At 41.0% G+C, this 21,202-nt stretch overlaps 1 protein-coding gene across 2 annotated transcripts in view; it reads left to right on the forward strand.

Annotated features, from left to right (window-relative positions):
• The window catches only part of man1a2 (mannosidase, alpha, class 1A, member 2), a 119,149-nt gene extending 100,062 nt beyond the window's left edge, over nucleotides 1-19,087 (forward strand). For both annotated transcript variants that reach the window (XM_024260564.2, XM_024260565.2), the window contains exons 10-14: nucleotides 2,769-2,884; nucleotides 3,352-3,571; nucleotides 6,082-6,254; nucleotides 11,166-11,281; nucleotides 17,281-19,087. In XM_024260564.2, coding sequence (XP_024116332.1) covers nucleotides 2,769-2,884; nucleotides 3,352-3,571; nucleotides 6,082-6,254; nucleotides 11,166-11,281; nucleotides 17,281-17,416 — 761 coding nt within the window. In that variant the 3' untranslated portion in view covers nucleotides 17,417-19,087. The remainder of the gene's footprint in view (nucleotides 1-2,768; nucleotides 2,885-3,351; nucleotides 3,572-6,081; nucleotides 6,255-11,165; nucleotides 11,282-17,280) is intronic.
• Nucleotides 19,088-21,202: the final 2,115 nt, after the last annotated feature.

Below are 21,202 nucleotides of genomic sequence, written 5' to 3' on the forward strand. Positions count from 1 at the left end.
AAATGAGAACAAGATATAACATTGGATCATTAATAACAATAAAATAGAATTACCTGGAGGGCCGGATCCGGCCCCCGGGCCTTGACTTTGACACATGTGCTTTTAAGTCAACACAGACAGAATATATATTAAATTAAATCTTTTTTTTTATCAAAGGAAAGGTAAATTTGATTTAAAAAAAAAACTATAAAGAATCACATCAGAGTTGACATTTGTCTAACAAGACGATCTTTTTCTGAAATCAAGTTAAGAAAATTCTCCACCACTTGCTGCTGAAAGATTTCTCTATCTCTACTATGTGTGCTAAACTACCGTCTTCTTCTGGGAGCCAAGATGTTTAGAAGAAGAAGTTTAAGAACAGGAACAAACAAATGTTGCTTTTCTTTATACTTCCAGTTAAGTTATTTCAGACCTGGTTCTGGTTCCTCCCTCCATGAATGTGAGAAACTCTTCAGTGTAGGAGTTACAGACACTGCTTTCATTCGGACCTATCACAGGATGACTTAGACGGGAAAATAATAAAAACTATGTCAAACATTCAGCTTTGAGAATGAAAGGAAACCACTTTCATCCCCAGCTGAATCATCATGTGTCTGATTCTGATAAACACAAACACCATCGCTCTGCCTCCAAACCCTGGTCTACAGTGCAAACAAGAACCCAGTGCTTCAGTTAGAGTCTAACAGGGTTCTGTGTTGTGTTGATGAAACACGGTCGAATAAATAATCATCAACAAGTTTGAACATCTCTGCTCTCCAGCATTCAAATGTTACACAATGTTTTTTTCTAATCTATGAAGGAAAGAGGCTGGATATTCACACGATCCTGGATTTAGTTTAGGATCTGAGTCCTCCTTCATTCTTCAAACCAGATACTTAGGTCTTAAAACCATTTTCACATTAAACATCTTTCTACTCTACCAGCCCTCACTGGAGATGGAATGATGTGTTGGTGATATTTAACATGTGAATCAGTTTCTGAAACACGTCTTCTGTTTATTCTTTCATGAAAAGTGTCAGCAGTTTTGTTGCTCTGCATCTTCTAATTTTGGCAAGTGCTTATTTATCCAAACCCTACGTGGTTGCCACGCCAACGTGCGTTATTACCATAGTGATTTACTTTAAGTAAAAATAGATTTTTCTGTTCCCTCAGCTCAATCTCTGCAAAACTTTTATTTTTTAGAGACCTGCAGGAGATATCAGATTTAAAATAAGTCTTCAAACAATCAAAAGGGGAAATGATCTCAGTTCAACATTAGTCATCTTTAATTCTGTTGTGAAGAACATTTTGTCTCATGTGATGGGACAGTCTTTGTAGTTTTTGAAATGTGTTTCTTGTAGAAATGTCCCAACATTTTTAGAGTTACAGCTGGACATGGTCATGTCTACATGGAGTAGACCAGAGGTCTGAAACCTGCAGCTCTGGAGCCACATGTGGCTCTTTTACCTCCCGTTGTGGCTCTCTGGTTCAAGAGAATAAAATGTTTGTACATTTAAAAAGTGACTTTACAGTCAGATAAGTCCAACTTTATTCAACTCATTCACAAACAGTTGAAGTACAGCACGTATCGCTCCTATAAGAATCCATCCAGCGTTGCTGCTCTTTTCTGAGTGCTGTGTACCACAGTAAATCAGTTGGAGGTCAGTGAGCACAGTCAAAATGAAAGACTATTGGAGACGGGTTTTCCATTTTTGAAAAAAATAAGCATTGTCCAAAAAATCTTTAAAATCTATCCCCGGTAGTGGACCCTCCTTTATTATTATTATTATTATTATTATTATTATTATTATTATTATCATCAGATAGTATCATTTTCAGTCAAATATTTCCCAGTTTTCCTTTGTGGGGTAAGTGTGAGTAAAAAAGTTGACTTTGAGCGGCCTCTTCTATGTGAGAGCACCCACATGCACATTCACGTCAGGAACTCCTGAGCACTCTTTTCCCTGAGTAATGCCTTCAAGGTTGTTTGCGAGGTTTCTACGTGACAAAAGATGAATAATTCATCAGTGTCTCCTGGTCCCTCTCTTTCAGTATCCCCTCAGTTCCCTGCAGGCATTTTCATACGGATAAGAATCTGCTTGATGATGAGACTCAAAGCATCTGCTTCGATATCAAATGTGATTATGTAGAGTTAAAGAGATGGCTGCTCACAGGGGAAGGGAGATCCTGCTTCTGCCCTGTTATGTCAGTGATAAATAAACGTTTCATCCATGGAAAGGTGATAATTCATGTAGACGTGTGAGATAACAGTGAAAGATGAGACCCAGAACAGAACAAGTAACACATTCCTCAACATTTTAAACATCACCACCCATCTTCTTGTTTCCAGGCGCTCTAGGAGACAATTTGTGGTTGTTTTTGTAATGTTGTTACAAGAAAACACCTCAGGGTGTCAAAGACAGGTTGTCACCTCAAAAATAGAATAGCAAGAAGCAAATCAGTACTTGCAGAAAGTTTTTCTTTTGGCCTTCAAAGCGAGCTTCTTGGGGAGGCCATTGTTCTCCGTGTAGTTAAGTGCGTGTGTCAACCTCTCCAAGTTGACCTGCAAATTAGGAAAACTGTGAATCTGTTGCTGCAAGCTCTGACGCATCAACAGATCAAAGAGAGGACGCTGCCTCACAATATGATGAGCAGGAAAGAGAAACCCGTTGATGCGTCTGAAGCAACAACTGAGACTCTGAGGCTCCAAAAGTTTAGAAATGAATAATTCAGCGGTTCTCTAGTGAGACGGCCTCTGGCTGATCCTCCTCCTCTCTTTATGTCTGCAGATCACACTTCAGTTGGAGGGCTGGGCGACAGCTTCTATGAGTACCTGCTCAAGGCGTGGCTCATGTCTGACAAGACGGACACAGAAGCTCGCAAGACCTACGACGACGCCATCGAGGTACACCTGACCTTTAGTCTCCCTTAACCGGATGAACGCATGCTTGACTCCATGAAAGCTGAGTGTTGGCATCCAGCTGCACAAAGGACAGGTGTCCAATTGCTCTGTGGTAATCATGTCGTGATGAAGCTCCAGCCTGTGGATGATGATGATGATGATGTCTTTTGATGATTATGAGTGTCAGACTGGGCTGAGCAGATGTCACAGAGCAAAGGGTGAGAGATGAGGCTGGCTTTCACGCTTGACATTTTTTCTTCTGTTTCATTTCACTCACTCACTTGTAATTGCACTCAATGTCAATGGCCCATTTACACCCTGTTACCCTCATCATCCATCTCCTCACAGTTAGGATTCGATTCATTCACCAGCTGCAGACAGACAGAGGAAAGCCCCAGTCATCTGACCATAACTGCTCGTCTTCATTGACTTTATAAACTGTTGTCTCCAATTACTTTACGGCACTTCAGGCCATCGAGCGCCACCTCATACGCAAGTCCAACGGCGGGCTGACTTTCATCGGCGAGTGGAAGAATGGCCACCTGGAGAGGAAGATGGGCCACCTGGCCTGCTTCGCCGGAGGCATGTTCGCTCTCGGCGCCGACGGCTCGCCCGACGACAAGGCCGGACACTACCTGCAGCTCGGAGCGGAGATCGCACACACCTGCCATGAGTCCTACGACCGCACAGGTGAGCCGACACCTCTGCAGCCCCATGCTCCTACACCTGGGCAACTGTTCCTGTGTGCTGGAATATAGGAAACAAAATCTAAAACGAGGGAAAATAAGTCAGCTGAAGTTTGAAAAGAAGCAAGTGATGGAGCTTCTCCTGTTCTTATAATGTCAGAGCATCCTCTGAGGTAAAACACTCAACATCAAACCTGATCGTTGTTTTTGGTTCACTGCTGGAGCTTCTGTTGGTGTCACAACATGCCAAAGCTTCTTACATGCTGAACCAACATGGATCTGCTGCCGGCTCTAATCACTGTTCATTTTTCATAGCCTGGCAGATAGAATCTGCTCTTTTCTCTTATCTTGCATTTTTAAGGTCCCTGGAGCTTAACCGTCATTTCTTATTCAACGGAGACCGCTGAGATCAATGGATGTCAGTTAAGAAATACCAGAGTGCATCCTGCTCATTTGTGCGTCTGTTGTCAAGAAGTATAAGGTTTCAGTGAGAAAAAGACCAGGTTTCTATGGCAACAATGAAAGATGCAGGAAAAGGTGAAATGAGATGGAGATGGAGAGAAGAATCCAGAGCAGACTTCTCCAGGATTCAGCCTCTGTCGTGATAGCTGTGCGTGCTCCACACTCAAATGAACTCCTCTCATCTCTGGGTTATCAGAGGTCACTGGGTCACTATTAACTCAGTCTGCATCCTGATCAGATTCCACACACTACTGCAGCCTTCTCCTCAAAGGGACTTTGTAAAAAGTCTACAATATTTCTATGATTTATTGTTAATGCTGGCTAAGAGACAAAGACTCATGAGGGATGCTACTGGATAAAGATGGATCTGTGGACATCAGTCAGTGTCGGTTTGTGTTGATAAAGGCAGTATTTTTCAAACGTGTTTTATTATCTGCTTTTTCACCTGTTTTTAGTCCAGGTCTTGAACACCACCATCCCTAAATCTAGCAGACTTTGCAGCAATCAAGAAAAAGAAGGAAAATTACATTTAAATTGGAACAATTGCTTAAAAAAATCTTAAAGTAGCAGTGGGGATGTAATGTTTGAATTCCATACAATCAAATGCAGCTGAGAACAGGTGAGTCTTTAACCTGGATTTAAATACACTGAGTGTTTCAGTTTGCTAAACCATTTCAAAGCTTTATAAACCAGTAACAGAACTTTAAAGTCTATCCTCTGACAGACAGGTAACCAGTGTAAAGACCTCAGAACCCAACTGGACTTTAAACCTTTTGAATGCTGTTCTTTCTGAATTTTAAACCATTTTTTGAAAAAGTTTGCTGCAGGTGTGGACACACCTGGACCAGGTGATCAATCATGAGAAGGGCTTTATATCTGGAATCATCCAGACACTGCGGCCCTCAAGGCCTGGAGTTGCCTATCCCTGATCTAGACGTTATTAACCTGAAACAAAGATATTCTGCTTCAACCAGAACACACAGTCAATGTTCACTAATTAACCAATGAAGAGAAGGCACTTCCTCTTTACCCTTCAAAATAAAGCATTCTTAAACTTTAAAGCATGGCACAGATCAACAAAATCCTGAACTATGTTTACAAAGAAACAATGGTGTAAGAACAACCTGTTTCAGATGATACAGTATGAGCCTGTAATTCCATCCTCATTCATAATGTAAACATGTTTTTTTATTCTGTACGTGGTTAACAAACATCTCAATTTTATTATTAAGAATTACCTTAAAAGTCATTTGGTTTTCAGAAGGCTTTTTTGGGCCGTGATTCCACCCAGTGTTAAGGTTTGTTATACTCTGTCATTTGGTTAATGATATCACCTTACTTTATTTTCAGTCTGGCCCAACTCTATGTGTACTTGTATATCCCTGGTGTTAAGTAAATAAAACAAACATAAGAACAATAGTAACACAATGACAAAAGGCACAATCAAATAATAACAACTTTTTAAAAAATATACTAATTTACTAAAACTGTTGTCATTAGAAATCCACTAAGAACCAGCCAATTTGCCAAAACATGATTTAAAAAAAACTTTACAAAAATCATATTTTTTGGAGAAGATGTGTAATAAAAATGAGTACTTGGGTTTTTCAATTGACTTAAGTAAAAAACTAGATTTTGGCTCATATTTGTCTAAACTTTGTCCTTTTTATAAAAAAAAAATGTGATCAAAATGAGATGCTGTTAAAATGGGAACAACTGAGGTAACACAGAGGGAGGATTTCAGTTCTAACCCCAAACAGAAGACTCAGTGGACACTTTCTGCTCTCACGGTTTATCTGTGAAATATCCTATCAAAGATAAAAAGGCAGTAAAGTCAGTGAGGTTTTATTGCTCTCAAGCTCATTTGTAGAAGCACTGACCTGTAATCAGCAGCTACTGAACCATCGAGACAAACCAAGCAAAAGATCAGATCCACTTCCAGTCTGCAATCAGACAGGTCTGACTCCTCCGTCCTCCCATCATCTCCTCGCTCTGCTCCTCCTCTCTTTCAGTTTCCCTTCCTGTAACCTCATTTTCCTCCTCGTCCTGCAGTGCTGAAGCTCGGCCCGGAGGCCTTCAAGTTCGACAGCGGCCTGGAGGCGGTGGCTGTTCGGCAGAATGAGAAGTATTACATCCTGCGGCCAGAGGTGATCGAGACGTACTGGTACATGTGGAGGTTCACCCACGATCCCAAATACAGGCAGTGGGGCTGGGAGGCCACACAGGTGAGGAAGCCCCGCCCCCACTTTGCTTCTGAGAAGGTTCTTCTAGACCAGTTTGAGAAGATCGATAAAGACTCCATAGAAAATGTTCATTGATGTTCTGTGATATGAATAGAACTGACATGAATGCAGAAGGACCAAAGTAGGTGCAACAGTTTGTCTTCTTTTAAAACCGTAACTTTTTAACATATTTATGAATAATAAAAAGGCAGGAATATTATTCCAGAATAAATCAACTTAAACCTTAAATAACTTTCAATATTTTACTCTCCATAAAAATATATTTTGTCAAAATTACAAAAATTAGAAATAAGCACAAGATAACATCGGGTCATTAATAACAATAAAATAAAATGATCTGGAGGACCGGATAGAATGGGCCGGCCCCTTTCTTCCTTTCTTTCCTGCATGTTTCATGAGAACAAAGCAGAAAGAAAAAGCCCTCTGGAAGAGATTACCTTCTATCAGGGAGTGGATGTCTCTCCTTTATCAAAGTCCTCCATGATCTGTTTTCCTCTTTTCTCCAGCGTCAGAGTCAATGAATGGAGGAGGAGCAGGTTTCAGGCCAATAGACGGCGGTCAAAGAGCTGTCGCTTCTTTTCCTCCTTCACGTTAGGCGTTGGTGTGCACACAGTTAAATGTCAGCTCTCCGCCTTCACTGTTTTAGCTTCAAATAGATCTTTAATGTTAAATAATCACAAACCATTAACAACACAGTGAACATTTCTCATTTAACTTCTGGAACGAATAAAAAATGCAAATGAAAAACTCTATAATGTGATAAAACATTTGGATCAAATAGTGAAGCAGGAGGAGTGTAGCATGTTTATTAACAAACATTTATTTTCTTGTTAAAGATTTTTGTGAAAATGTTAACATTCAAAATAAAAAAATCCTACATTAGACACATTTTTTGCTCAGAAGTTTTAAAAATATATTTTTTTTTTCATTTCTAAGTTGCAACATGTGTTTATTATTAGCATGATAGATTTTTCTTAGTTCTTCCCCACTTTTACACTCCAACACCGGCATTGTTCTACTTCCTGTTTCCTCACTCCTCTTTTTTCTTTTTTATAACTAACTTTAGAAGCTTTTGTTGTCAAAAACATTATTTTATGAAGACAAGTATATCTAATAATTTTTTGAGACAAATTACAGATACAGATTTCTTTCTACGCTAATGTTACCTTGAGGTAGTGAGGTGCTATAAGCTAGCGGGAGAGAGTGCACACAAAGGAATGCTGGGAAGGCAGCTTCCATCACAACAATCCCGCTCACAAGTCAGAGAAAAACTTTTTACTGCCGCTCTGCAGAAACTATGTCCTAGAAAACAACACAGTCTTTCTGATTTTAGCTAAAAACTGTATTATCATAGTTAAAAGATCACTAGGAACAATTTTGCATTAAAAAACATTGATATATCTTACTGGATTGGCCCTGGTCTATTCGCTGCTATACATAGAGACGTGCACGCGCAGGAGCCATTACTATCCATGGAGTCATGGCAGCAGAACGCTGCTGTTTCAATGGAGGACAGGCAGACAACAACCACAGAAATCAGGCTAGCTCCTTCATTTTTAACCGATTTTTACAAAATATGGCTCGAATTAAAGCTTAGAAAATGATTGATCTTTTGGTATATTTAAATATTTATTATCTATAAAGATTAATCTGTAAATAGTGCAGCAATTGTGCCTTCTACTGCTACAGGTAATGCATTGCTGTCAAATTAACAGCTTTTAAATATATGTGATTTTGCCTCTGTGCTAAACAGACAAGATTTAGCCTCGGAGGCTCTTAAAGTAGCTCCATGCTACTTTGCCAGCACAGATGTGCATCTTATTCGCACATTTTACGTGTTGCCAACATGAATTTCCATCAGTATTTGTGCTGGTTGCACATAAATACGTGTAAATAACATCATCCATGTTTTAAAACATCGAACATTGATAAAAACATGCATTGAAGAACCAAGCTAGCATGCTACTCGCGAGTTGCTAGCTCCCATTTCTCAGCCTAAATTCTCTCTATTAAAATGAGATTCCTGTCCTGTGATGATTCCTCTGATCTGATTATTTTGTTATGTTTTTTTTCAGTTGATTGTAAAACATTGTATCCTGTTTTGTGGTTCTTTGCGTACTCATTCAGACCTCCTCCATTCATCACTCAGGAAGACTCGATGCATAGTAATGCTGCATGTTTGTCACGGTGTATGTCACGTGATTTCCAATCCAGGGATATATATCACTGATAAAAACTGTAGATTGGAGTGGGACTTCAGTGACACCTCACTCCACTGAGGGATTGTGTTTCCTCCATGGGGATTTTGTTCATAATTTCTCCATCAGTTGCTGTGCTACAGATTACTGAAGGCCTTGTGTATTCGCTCCTCTGTGTTTCTCTGGATTTCACATCTGTCCTGGTTTAGGAATCAAACCCTGGTCCTGTGTGTGGTGGATGCAGGTGAAGCTCTGCTGCTTCTTCTGGAGGCGTGTCCTCCTCTCTGCCGTGGACTGTTCACCTGGATTATTTATGTCTGTAGCACAGGTGGTGCTGCAGAGCGCGAGCGTGTGTTCCAAACGTCCCTTCTACAGGACATCAGAGCGCCGTTGTGGATGCTGCAGCGCTCAGACATGGTGCTGTGTGCTTCCAGCTGGTTGTTGTGTACATTGTGTAGCTGCAGCTGCGGGTGGCTGCAGTGTGGATCCAGAAGGGCGGACTCACGGTGGGTGCAGCAGCGCATGAATAACAGGAATTATGGTCCAGACTCTTCATGGAGTAAATCTGCTGACAAGCAGGAGGTCACCTGAGGACATGATGGAGGAGGTGTGGGGGGGGGGGCCTCAAGGACAAAGATAATTCCTTCCTTACATGTTCTGGTTGTGAAGTGGATGAGCGAGGCGCTGCTGCTGTTTGTATGCAGGTCTGTTTTACAGTTACACGAAGGTCGATTAAAGTTCCAGGTGATGGTTTTCTGGTGTCGTGATTTCAGCTGGTTCTGGTTCTGCTGGTGTTTGGATTCTCGCTTCAGAACAGTTGTCTAGTTTTGTTCCTGTGCTAGCCACACATGGAGGAACCTGGTGAATCCTCTTCAACCAGACATGAACTCTGAATAATTTAGGAGACATAAATACTCCAGATGAACAGCTACACTTCTGCATAAATCAATGTTAGTTCAGAGCAAACCAGCTCGAGTCAAAACTGCTTTTTGTGTTGTTCAAATCTGCCTTTTCTGGACATATCATCACATGTAGAAGATCTATCAAGTGTTGGGGCTGAAGAAGAGGAAACAGCAGTTATTCAAAGTTCAAAAAGACAAAAATAATCTGGATCGAATAGGTAAAAAACATTTAACGTTTGAAAGTGAATCTAACACAAACCAGAAGTCGATGTGGGAAGTACAGGACTAACAGGAGTCCTGATCCACTGCGTGAGGGGGGTTCAGTCAGCATGTGAGGAGGGAGGAGCCTCTGAAGAAGAAACCGCTCACCTGTAGAACTCTGTCAGCCTCAGAGGCATGACTGCATCCGAGAAGTTTTCATGTAAAACATGTCATGGACAACTATTCCCATTTTAATCACATTAATCTCTGTGTGGAACTGCGACTAATCGCCATGCTGACTGCAAAATTGAATCATGTATTGAGTTAATGAACATTTGAATATAAAGAGTGATGGCTTTGATGGAGCTTCATGATTTTGAGAATTAAAACTCAATATTTCACAGAAAGTTTTGGTTTCTCTGGATTGAGTGCCACCTTCCTGTATGTTTTCTAACATACCTGGACACACGATGGCTGGACACACCTGAACCAGGTAATTGTCATGAGGAGGGACTCATGACAATTACCTGGTTCAGGTGTGTTTGGCCAATAAGGAGCTTCAATGGTTGGTTAGTTGGAAAACATGTAGGACAGTGGCCCTCGAGGGCTGACTTTGGACACCTCTGGTGTACGTCCTACATCATGTCAGAAGTTTCACGTTATCAATCTCTGCAACTCCAGTATAAAAGCCAACGCTCCACACTGAGGGCTGAAGCTGACCGTGTGAGAGCGGCAGAGCTTGTGTGGTTATTAAACCGGCTCTTGGAAAGCTGACTTACCAGCAGACAAAGACCACCTGTGGGTGGGGAGGCAGCTTGCTCTGGCCCCTTGAATCTTAGGATTGTTTTCTTTTTTTTATTGAGATAACGACAAAAACATACTCTGGTCACTGTCCTCACTGTCAATCACAGATCCAGACCACACCTCCTCCGCTCAGCCCCACCCCCTTTTATTCCAGAGTCAGCCTCCAACTGTCCTGTTTATCCTTTAAAAATTTACAGACAATAAAAATTAAGGAAAAAGTTTTTTCTGGCCTGTTTTTGTTAAAGTCAAATAAAATGTACCAAGTAAAACATTGGGATTAGTCGTGATTAATACCAAACCTAAAAGTGTGGTTAATCTGATTAATTTTTTAGTCGATTGACAGAACTAGCTAATTCTTAGAAGAGCAGTGGACAAAGATCTTCCTAAAGTGACACCATTATTGTAGGTCAGGTCAACAAGATGAAGCCAACAGAGGCTCATCACTTTTAGACAGGAGAAGCAAAAATCCAGGAGAACCCTGAAATGCCAGCTAGTGTTGGTGATTCTGCTGCTCCCTGCGTGTTCCTCAGGACTTTCTCTAATCTGTCACAAGCACAGAAATTAATTATAGTGTGTTTTTATAAGCTAATTAAAACTGCTCTCCTCCTCCCACTCTCTCTTTGCCCTTCTCGTTTCTCTGTTGTTTCTTCATCCTTCCTTCCTCCTTCTGCGGCTCCATTTTTCTCCACTGTCTTCATTTTTCTGCCTTTTGTTGGACGCTCGTCCTCCCTCTGCTCCTTCTCCTTCCCCCCCCCCCCCCTCTCACACGTGTCCCTGTTGTCCTCCAGGCCATTGATAAGTACTGCCGGGTGAGTGGGGGTTTCTCTGGAGTGAAGGACGTGTACTCGTCCAACCCCACCTACGACGACGTCCAGCAGAGCTTCTTCCTGGCCGAGACCCTCAAGTAAGTCACTTCAAGTATTTTACTGAGGATCCTAAAGCACATTTGCAGCTAAACCTCAAGATTTATGGTCATAAACATCAGAAACCGACTCCACCCAAGTCTGAGTGTAGGTGGACCACCCTGAACATCTCTTCATCAAAGACCCACTCCAAGAGAAATGGTCTTGTTGGTGTTTTTAACATGTTCTTGTAGCATTTTACCAATGAGGGTGGACATTGGTAAAGAAAATTAAGATTAAAATTGATTTCTGAGTAATTCAGGTCAGGGGTCACAAACCTTTTTGAACCTGAATGAATGAATGAAATGGTTTATTTCAACCAATCAGGTCATAACACATAACGTATCACTTAGTGAATCACAAGTAGATTGCTTGAAAGGGAGTGGAAGGAAGCGAATTTATATAATCCCACCCCGACTCGACCATTTTCTCTGCACGAATTATCAATATCCGGTACAGGATTTAATATCAAATATTAATAGATTCAGGCTATTAAGTATCATTAATATCATTGATGTAATAAAGTTTCAAAGCATCCACAACAAATCATTTATATTAATCAGTAACAATAATCTAATATTCTCATTAAAAAAAGACATTTTGTGCAGATTGTATTCAAAGAATTCTGATACAAAAGGTAATAATTAAATCAGCTCCATTTGCTAATGCAGTAAAAATCTAAATATTCTCATTAAAGAACCTGAGGGCTACTTCATGTGTACTGAGTCATATGAAGGGCTACCATTTTGGAAATAACACATTCACTTGGTTTATAGTTGGTAATAATTTGTTAATAATAATAATGATACTCCTCTATGTGAAGACACTGATTTCTCACCATAATTATCAACAATGACAACAAGCTAGGAAACAGATATTAATATTCAGCACTTAAATAATCTCAATAATTGTTACATTTTCAGATCATCATTTACATTTCATGGTGAAAATGTAAGTGTGATGTACAAACTACAGTCAGCAGACCCCAGACTTCCTGCTGCACTCCACCTGCAGACAATAGATCCACGAATGTCTGGAGTCTGGATCCAAACTGTACCACTGCACAGCAATTGTTGCTCCGGTAATATTAGCTTGGGGTTGTAAGCTAGCAGGAGAGAACGTAAACAAAGGGATGATGGGAAATGAGGGAAGGCTTACTCTGCAAAAAAAGTTCTGCCCACATCTCGGAGGTGAATTTATTTATTTTTTAATTCAATTTTTATTGTGTTTTTCAAGAATTCTCATGTACTACATAAATAGCATTCACAACAACCAAAAAGGCAGTGTGTACACAAGAAAAGACGAGTGAAGCCGTAAAGAAATAAAGGTGTAGCAAATACAGGGTGGTTATTTTTGTTTAAGTAAATAACTTATGGTGTAGAAGTCTGTTGATGTAGATCTACGAATTGATTCCATTTGTGTTCATCTTTTGTTGAACAGATGACTTTTGAATTGTGTGATTGCTTAGTCAGCATTCACACTTTAGTGATTCTCCTTTCCGTACGTTTTTTTACACATAAAAACCCAACCACACTTTCAGTGATTTAGCTACCCTTAAATCCAAACGTTGAGCTCCTTCAGGACATTACTGCTTGTATTTTTGATATTCATAAACTTTATAGTTTTTACAATATGGAGCAAAATATGACCCAATGGAAATGAATGAGAATGTCTTCAAATTTCAAGATTTTAGGTAGATTAACAAACAAATGTTTAAATGTATTCACGGGTTATGTTTTCAGCTTTGATAGTAGTTTAAAAACATTTTAGAGTTCAGCTAATATTTTAGCAACATGCTACTTTTTTGACTAATTTAGTTTACTAAGGAATATTAGGTAATTTTGGAGTTTAGCTAGTATTTAAGCTACGTGCTAGCTTTTTTAGCTAATTTGGCATCTACTGAAGTTTTTTTATGCTAATTTGGAGTATAGCTAAAATTAAATCAACAGGCTAACGTTTCTGACTAAATTTGTTATCTACTGAGGTTTTAGTTGACAAATTTAGAGTTTAGCTTCTATAGCAACAGGCTAACGTTTTTGGCTAATTTAATTTTCATCTACTGAGGTTTTTTGGGCTAATTTGGAGCTTAGCTCATATTTAAGCAACAATTTGCAAAATTGGCATGTATTAGGGATTTTAAGCAATTTCACTACAAACTTTTCAGAAATTTAGGTCAACTTCAGCACTCTTTCATAGTTCTTTAGCAAAATTACCAGTCTTTTAGCAAATTAAACATTTAAAAATAGATTTTGCATTTTCAGTAAATCCCTACACCAAATAAAGTAAATTGTGTCACCATTTTCAGCAAAAAGCCTCAGCATCTTTAGTGACTACTTTCAGCAGCAAGCATTAATATTAGCATTGCCGCAAGTGATGCAACTTTTCTAGTTTTAATTAACTTTTTAATGAAATGAAAGTCTTTCTGTCCAGAGGTGAATTTCTGCTGCTCTGCAGGAACTATGTCCTAGAAAATGATGCAAGATTTTATGATTTTGGATAAAAACAGCATCACCATAATTATAAGATCACTGGGAACACTTTATAAACGGATCAAAGATGATCAGAGTAGCACTTTAAACTACATGACTAACTTTGTAATCGTCTTTGACACTAAAAAGTAGGGATGTCCCGATCCGATCACGTGATCGGAAATCGGGGCCGATCACGTGATCGGAAATCGGGGCCGATCACGTGGTTTGGGACTCGATCGGAATCGGACTCCTTTGTCCGATCAGGATCGAATATTTCATTTATTCTCATTATGATCAGAGCCTTATATTTCATCCCCACTACAAGTCTGAATGTCATGAAAAGATCCAAAACTGTCATCACCAGAAAACGCAGCAGAAAATGCCAGCAGCTCAAGCAGAAGGCTAACTTGTAAACAAAGCTAGCTAGAAAGCTTACTTCCGGGATCAATAACTCTTTTAAAAACGCTTTAAACTGACAGCAAGTGTCTCTATTGGTTTGTCATAACTCAAACAACAACATCTAAAGGTATTCCAGCAGAAAAAGTTTCTGTTTATTTTTAATATGAAGCTCTTTGTGCTTCAGGGCAGATGGCTACACAGCAGCTGCTAACTGCTACATGCTAGCGCCGTGATTTAACTGCTTAGGACCCGAGCTGTCCTTTGATATGCCTGTTTTATTTATCTGAGAGAGAAATAACAGTTAAGAAAATTAACTACTGTGGTAATAAAACTGAAAATGTGATGTCTTAAGAACTTAAAAAAGAAGCACATAATCTTAAAAATAACTAAATAAATAAAACTAATACATTAAAACTAATAATGACATCAGCTATTCATGAACACTCATCAAATTTCATGCTAAAACAAAGTCATAATTTATGTTTAAGAATTTTAAATGAGGACAGGAATCACATTTGGTCAAAAATGTTCAATAGCTCTAAAGATGTTAAAGCTAAAGTCACTAAACTTTATCACATGACTAATTATCACTTATAAAACAAGAATTTTTTTTTTTCCTAGTTTATATTTGCTGTATTTTTACTTGTTTATTAAAGCTACTTCACAGAAGTGTTTTATTTAAGTTTTAATGATAAAAGAAGGTTAATGAAATATAAATAAGGGACAACACTAATCTGTTTCTTCAATTTATTCATGTTTTAAATGTCTTATAAAAGTATCGGATCGGGACTCGGTATCAGCAGATACACAAAATCAAATGACTCTGAATCGGATCGGGCCCAAAAAAACCTGATCGGGACATCCCTACTAAAAAGCACACCAACTTTTTTTTTGTGGTTGAGTATGTGTGATGTAACTGTAGCTGCTGCCTGCATGGTCTTCATCTTGGTGTGTGCTGGGTGGAGGAAGGAGACTGACAGTGACTCTTACATGGCTCTCTGAGTCCCTCTGCTGGCTGCTGTGCTGCCCTGCAGGACACAGACGCTCCTGCAGCCGCCTGTCACTTACCTCTTCAGATGAAAGGAACACCCACCGAGCATCAAACTCCAGCAGAATCTGTCTGCGCCGCACAAGTCGTGAAATGTCGTCCTCCATGTCTGAGACGCTGACATTTCTCCGTTTGTCCCTGCCGGCTGCATAGCAGTCGCAGCAGCAAACGCCACGCAGCTGCTGCTTGAAGCTGCCACTTCTGCACTTCTGATCACTCCTCGTGTTTTTATTTTCTTCCTTCCTTAAAGGAAAAAAAGATGCTGATCAGCTGGCAGGCATGCTACCTGGCAGCACAGCTTGTTAATGCTGTGGAGCTTATCTATAATTTTCTTCTGTACTTGGAAAAACTTTCAGGAAAAAAAAACATATTTGATTGCAAATTAATTTACAAATAACTCAAACTATTTTTATTCTTATGATAAAACCAGTCTTAACAGTCTGGATTCATCTTTATTGAATTGAATTGAATTGAACTTTATTCATATCCCAGAGAGATAAATTAATCAAATTATTGTGATCAAAACCTGAAATCTGTGTGGCTGGACGAGCAGGGAGGGGCTCCTTCTTCTACTGTTTACTATCACATGTCCACCTACAGCTGGAAGACGAAGGAATGTTGAAGCGCTCAAATTTCCAGGATTTTTCGGTCTCAGCTCTGTTCTGATATCTGGAAGACAGCTTCATAGAATTCCAGCCAGACACAAACTGCAATTATTCATTTATCCTTCATGATCAATTTTCAAAAGGTTGGCACTTTCCTAAATTAAGAATGACGCCATCCATTTGTCACCACCAAATCTGAGTCCCTGATTGGTCAAACTAGTTTAACTTTCAACGAACGTTTAGTGTTCACAGGTTTTGTATGTAAATCCTGAAAACAGCTGTAGAAACTGGTGTAGCTACACAGGAACTCCAGATTTTTGATCACATGAGCCTGAAACGCACATTCACACGTGTTTAGACTTTTCATTGGAAGTGGTCGCTTAAAACCTCCTATGACCATAAAAAAAAAATGTTCCCAGTAGTGTTTTAATTATGATTGTGAAGTTTTTAACCAAAAGCCCACAACCTTAATGTCTTAAAAAGACATTTTTCATGTCGATGTGAAGTTTCCACAATCTCCTCTGAGAGGGCGTGGCTTTTGGAGCTCCGCCCCTGATCCCCCCCACCTGATTATGATAGCTCTGTGTCTCTCTAGCATAAATCTTCCCCGCTGCTACATAAAAACATCCATCAATCTGGGTAATGTCCAGCCGTATGGTTCTGATCCGGATGTCAGCTGGACGAGGAAGTGAAGATCTTCATGGACAGAACTTCCTCCAAAATCCTGATTCTTTCTCCTTCCAGTTCACCAAAGACTCTTTTAGCTAATTCTCCAATGTTTATTGACTGTGATCAATACATTCAATCATTGGTTTCTCAGAGTTCTTGATAAAATAATCAAAGCTAACATCAAAATGCTCTTTCATTGATTTACAATCCTTTCCAACTGCGGTCAAATGAGCCGCCGTTCACATTTCCGTGGTCACATCAAGAAGCTCCGTGGAGTCTGGTGGAGATTTTCCAGCGTTCTCAGTCCTGCTACCGTAAGTATTGGATGAAACTCACACCAAAAATCCAGTGATGCTGATTTGACCACAGAAATGTGAACGGCGGCTCATTTGACTGCAGTCAATGTGAAGATACCATCTTCTCTTCTCCAGAACCTGAACTAGACACTAGGAACAGATGAGGGTTTAGTGCATGTGCAGCAGAGCTGTTGATGGAAAGAAGATCATTCATTCAAACAGAGTCTGTCCAAGACAGTTTGATTGATTTAAAAGGAGAAATACTCAGAAATGAAAAACTAAAGGATTTCTTATTCTTTGTTCTCTTTCAAAGAAAAATAACAAACGGACATGATTTAAACTCAAAACACATGACTTTCATCAGAGGAGGACTTTAAACACATCATGAGATGTTTAACCCATGGGGGAGTTGTGTTAGTCAACAGTTATCATATGCAATCGGACTGAAAGTGGACCTCCGTCTTCCTGATGGAGAACCTCGTTACTGAATCTCTCTCCCCCCCCCCCCTCCAGGTATCTGTACCTGCTGTTCTCCAGCGATGACCTGCTGCCTCTGGAGAACTGGGTCTTCAACACAGAGGCCCACCCCCTCCCCGTCCTCCACCTGGGGAACATCACTCTGCCTGGCAGTGAGCCTGCTCAGCGGTAGACGGACCCCCCCTCCAGACTCTCTGCCCCATCACAGAAACACCCCCACACCCACCCCCACCAACTCAAGAGTAACTTTCATTCAGACTCCTCTGCGTTTGGACTGCAGACACGAGCCGGGGGACACGAGAGAACGGACTCTGCCCCCCCTCTGTTGTCTTCTGTTATGATCTGTGAATTCACTCAGAAGGACGGTGCTGCTCATCCCCCCCCCCGAAGGACACCACTGCACCCCAGACTTTCCCTTCAGACTGTGGGGGGGCGGGGCTTTCTCTCCTTCAAGCAGACGCGTCAGGACTCCACAGACGAGTCGGTGAACACTTTGAGGTAGGTTTTGGAATGGTTAATGGAGACAAGCCCCTCCCCTTTTCCCTGAAACCCCCCACTGAAGACTTCAACCATCAGACAGGCGGGGTGACGCTCAGCTGCAGATGAAGATGATGATGGTGGGACTGCCAGAACTTTCTGCTGCTATTGATCAGAAGCTGCTTTCCTTTGTAAGGTTTTCTGACCCCCCATCCTCTCTGAGAGGTTTCCTCATCATTTTCATGTCAGCTTCTGTTGATGTTCCTGTTACAACTGCCCCCCGCCCCCTTGTAATCCATGTTTGTGCACTTTGTATGGGAAGGAGGGGCCAGAGCACTGACAGGTGAATAAACGAAGACGCCGCGTCTCCTTTCTCATTGTCTTCTGCACAGCAGGACGCTCTCTTTTCAGGGGGGGGGTTAGTTCCTATCACATTTGTACCCCCCCTCCACACACTGATTTCATTGTCATGTACAGCGTTTCCAGCTCAGCTCTCGTCGCTCCGTCTTCTGCTGCTCCTCATCAGAACAGTTCTGTAGAACCCGGGCGAGAAGCTTTTCTGCTCCCACTTCTAGGTTCTGGACAGAAGAAACGAAGCAGCTGAGAGTAAAAACTAAAGTTTCTCCAGAAAGATGCGACGGTGGGACAGAACCAAAGTCGTCCTGGAGGTTCCTGTCAGAAACAAACTCCATTTTAGGTAAAAGAAAAACATTTTCATGACTTTTTCTCTGATTTGATGAAGAGTTTTTGGGTTATTTATTAAAAATGCTCATTTAGAAGTTATTTTTACAAACTTCAAAGCTGAGCGTGAAGGAGCTGAAGCATCATTAAAATGGATTCCTGCAGCCTTCAGAAATCCAGATGTGATCCATCGACTAATCTCCATCTGATCCACATTAACTCTGACCAGTTTCATCTGAGCTGGTTTGTTCTTTAACTCCACGGTTCCTGACGTTTGTCCTGCATGGTGGATCTGCAGTGTGACGAGCTGCAGGAGCTTCTTCTCCTGCTTCTGCTGTCCATGTTTCAGCTGGAGTTCAAATGTGCCAAAAATCCTGGGATCTGCCGCCGTCTGTCAGGATGTGTGTCTGAAGCTGGGGTGTCGTGACCTTTGCCCCAGTTTGACCCCACGGCGTCCTGTCGGAGCACATGAGGCTGAACTGCTGCATGGTTTCATTTAGGAGAGACTTCAGCCACCATCACCCCCATCTCTGTTCAGTCCTGAGTGTTAGATGAGGAGGAAACCTCACAAAGACTCTATTCAGTGAGAGTTCTCTGTATTTTTACTGGACTACAAAGTGAGATGACAGTCTGTGTAAATATGTTTAAACCTGCGGTTCAAACTCAATAAAGACCTTATGAAGAAGCCTGTTTTCCTCACCGCGCTCATGAAGCAGAGACTGCTGGGATGGACGGCTGGTTCCAAAAAACTGCCTCACACGGACAAATCTTTTTTGTTTTTTGATTTTCACTTCCTGAGCTTTTCTTTATAAAGTTAAAGTCAACCAAGAACAGACGAGAAAGAGTCATCTCGTAGCTCTAACTTTAGCCGCTACATTGAAAGCAGTCGTCCTCCAAATGATTGTGTGGATGATGTGGAGCGTTCACACTAGTCGTCCATTTTTCTTTGTACTTTTTTGTCCGTCTGGAGCTCTTCAATCACTTCACCTATTCAGCTATTAAAATATTCATCTCTTTTAGGAGACAGCTGATCGGAAGTTTCAACCTCATGACTCTTAAGCTTTTTAAACCATTCAACCAACTACTGCTTATTAAGTCCATTAAAAATGGCTTGTAGATTCTTTAAAAGCCCATTTTTCAGCTGAAAACTTTCAGTTCTGGGCTGCACGGTGGCGCAGTGGTTAGCGTTCTGGCCTCACAGCGAGAAGGCCCCGGTTCGACTCCCGGCTGGGACCTTTCTGTGTGGAGTTTGCATGTTCTCCCCGTGCATGCGTGGGTTTTCACCGGGGACTCCGGCTTCCTCCCACCATCCAAAAACATGCTTCATAGGTTAATTGGTGACTCTAAATTGCCCCTAGGTGTGAATGTGAGAGTGGATGTGTGTGTGATTGAGGCCCTGAGACAGACTGGAGACCTGTCCAGGGTGTACCCCGCCTTCGCCCATCAGTAGCTGGGTTAGGCTCCAGCACCCCCGCGACCCCGAAAGGGACGAAGCGGTAAGGAAAATGGATGGATGGAACTTTCAGTTCTACAAAACTAAGAAGGTCAAGTACACTTTAAACTACAGAAGCCATTCAACTTTTAAGCTCCTCAGCACAATTTGGGCTCTTGAACTTGTATACAGTACAGTTTTAAAATAATGGTTAAAAGTCAACGTGTATGAAATCACTAAAGCTAATGCCTGAAAACACTGAAGCTAGTAGCTGAAAAATGCTAAATCTGACAGCTGAAAACACTGGAGCTAATAGCAAGCTAAAATATTAGCTAATGCAAATTAGCCTACAAAAGAAAATTAGGTTAGCCAAAACAGCTAGCACGTAGCTGAAATATTAGTTAAGCTCTAAAATAGCCTAAAAAAATAATGCAGTAATAGTCCAAAAATCTATCACAATACCAATTTTTAAAACTAACATTTTAACATAATTATGAATAATGAAAGGCAGGAATGTTATTCCAGAATAAATCAACTTAAATAACTCTCAATATTTTAATATATCTTTTACTCTATATTTTGTTAAAATTAAAAAAGTTACAAATGAGCGTAAGATAACATCAGGTCATTGATAACAGTAAAATAAAATGATCTGGAGGGGCCGGGTAGAATTAACCGAGGGCCGGATCCGGCCCCCGGGCCTTGACTTTGACACGTGTGCTCTAAGCTCACAGATCCACAGCCGCCTCCTCTCTGGATTCTCTGATGGGATTCTACAAAAACATAATCCTGCTCTGTCATCTCAGCGGGACTGCTGCCGTCTTTTCGTTTAGAAAGACAAGGACTGAACCGCCATCAGCATGAGGGCGTGAACAGCGTTCTGAAGATCCACCTTCTGTCAAAACTGGTCATTCCAATCCTGTAGAAAACTGCAGCATTTTGGTTCTTGACTCCAAACATTGAGACCAGTGAAGGAAACAAACCTGGAATAGAGTTCATGTTTTGTCCGAGTTTGTCGGTTTAAGCAGAAAGAATCTGTGACAAGTTGATTTCTTTTAGATGATCATGTTTCTGCGACCCTTAAAGAGCTCACTCACTCAAAGCCTGTTTGTGTACTAACACACACAGCTTTTGTTTGGCATCAACAACCCTCTGTGGTGTCACAGTTTGACATTTAGCACCAACATCAGACCCACAGCAGCTGCTCAACCCAGAAATGTCAGAGAAAATCCCCACGTTTCCATCCGTCACAGGGATGTCCCTCGTCTGGTAGACGTCAGCGGCTCTCTCCAGAGTCCTGCTCCTTCATCTAGTCTGGACTTCATGTAGAGACGGGGGGGCGCTGGCGGGACACCTGCAGACGGATCC

The sequence above is a fragment of the Oryzias melastigma genome, linkage group LG21 (genome assembly GCF_002922805.2).
Source record: "Oryzias melastigma strain HK-1 linkage group LG21, ASM292280v2, whole genome shotgun sequence".
Classification (NCBI taxonomy): Eukaryota; Metazoa; Chordata; class Actinopteri; order Beloniformes; family Adrianichthyidae; genus Oryzias; species Oryzias melastigma.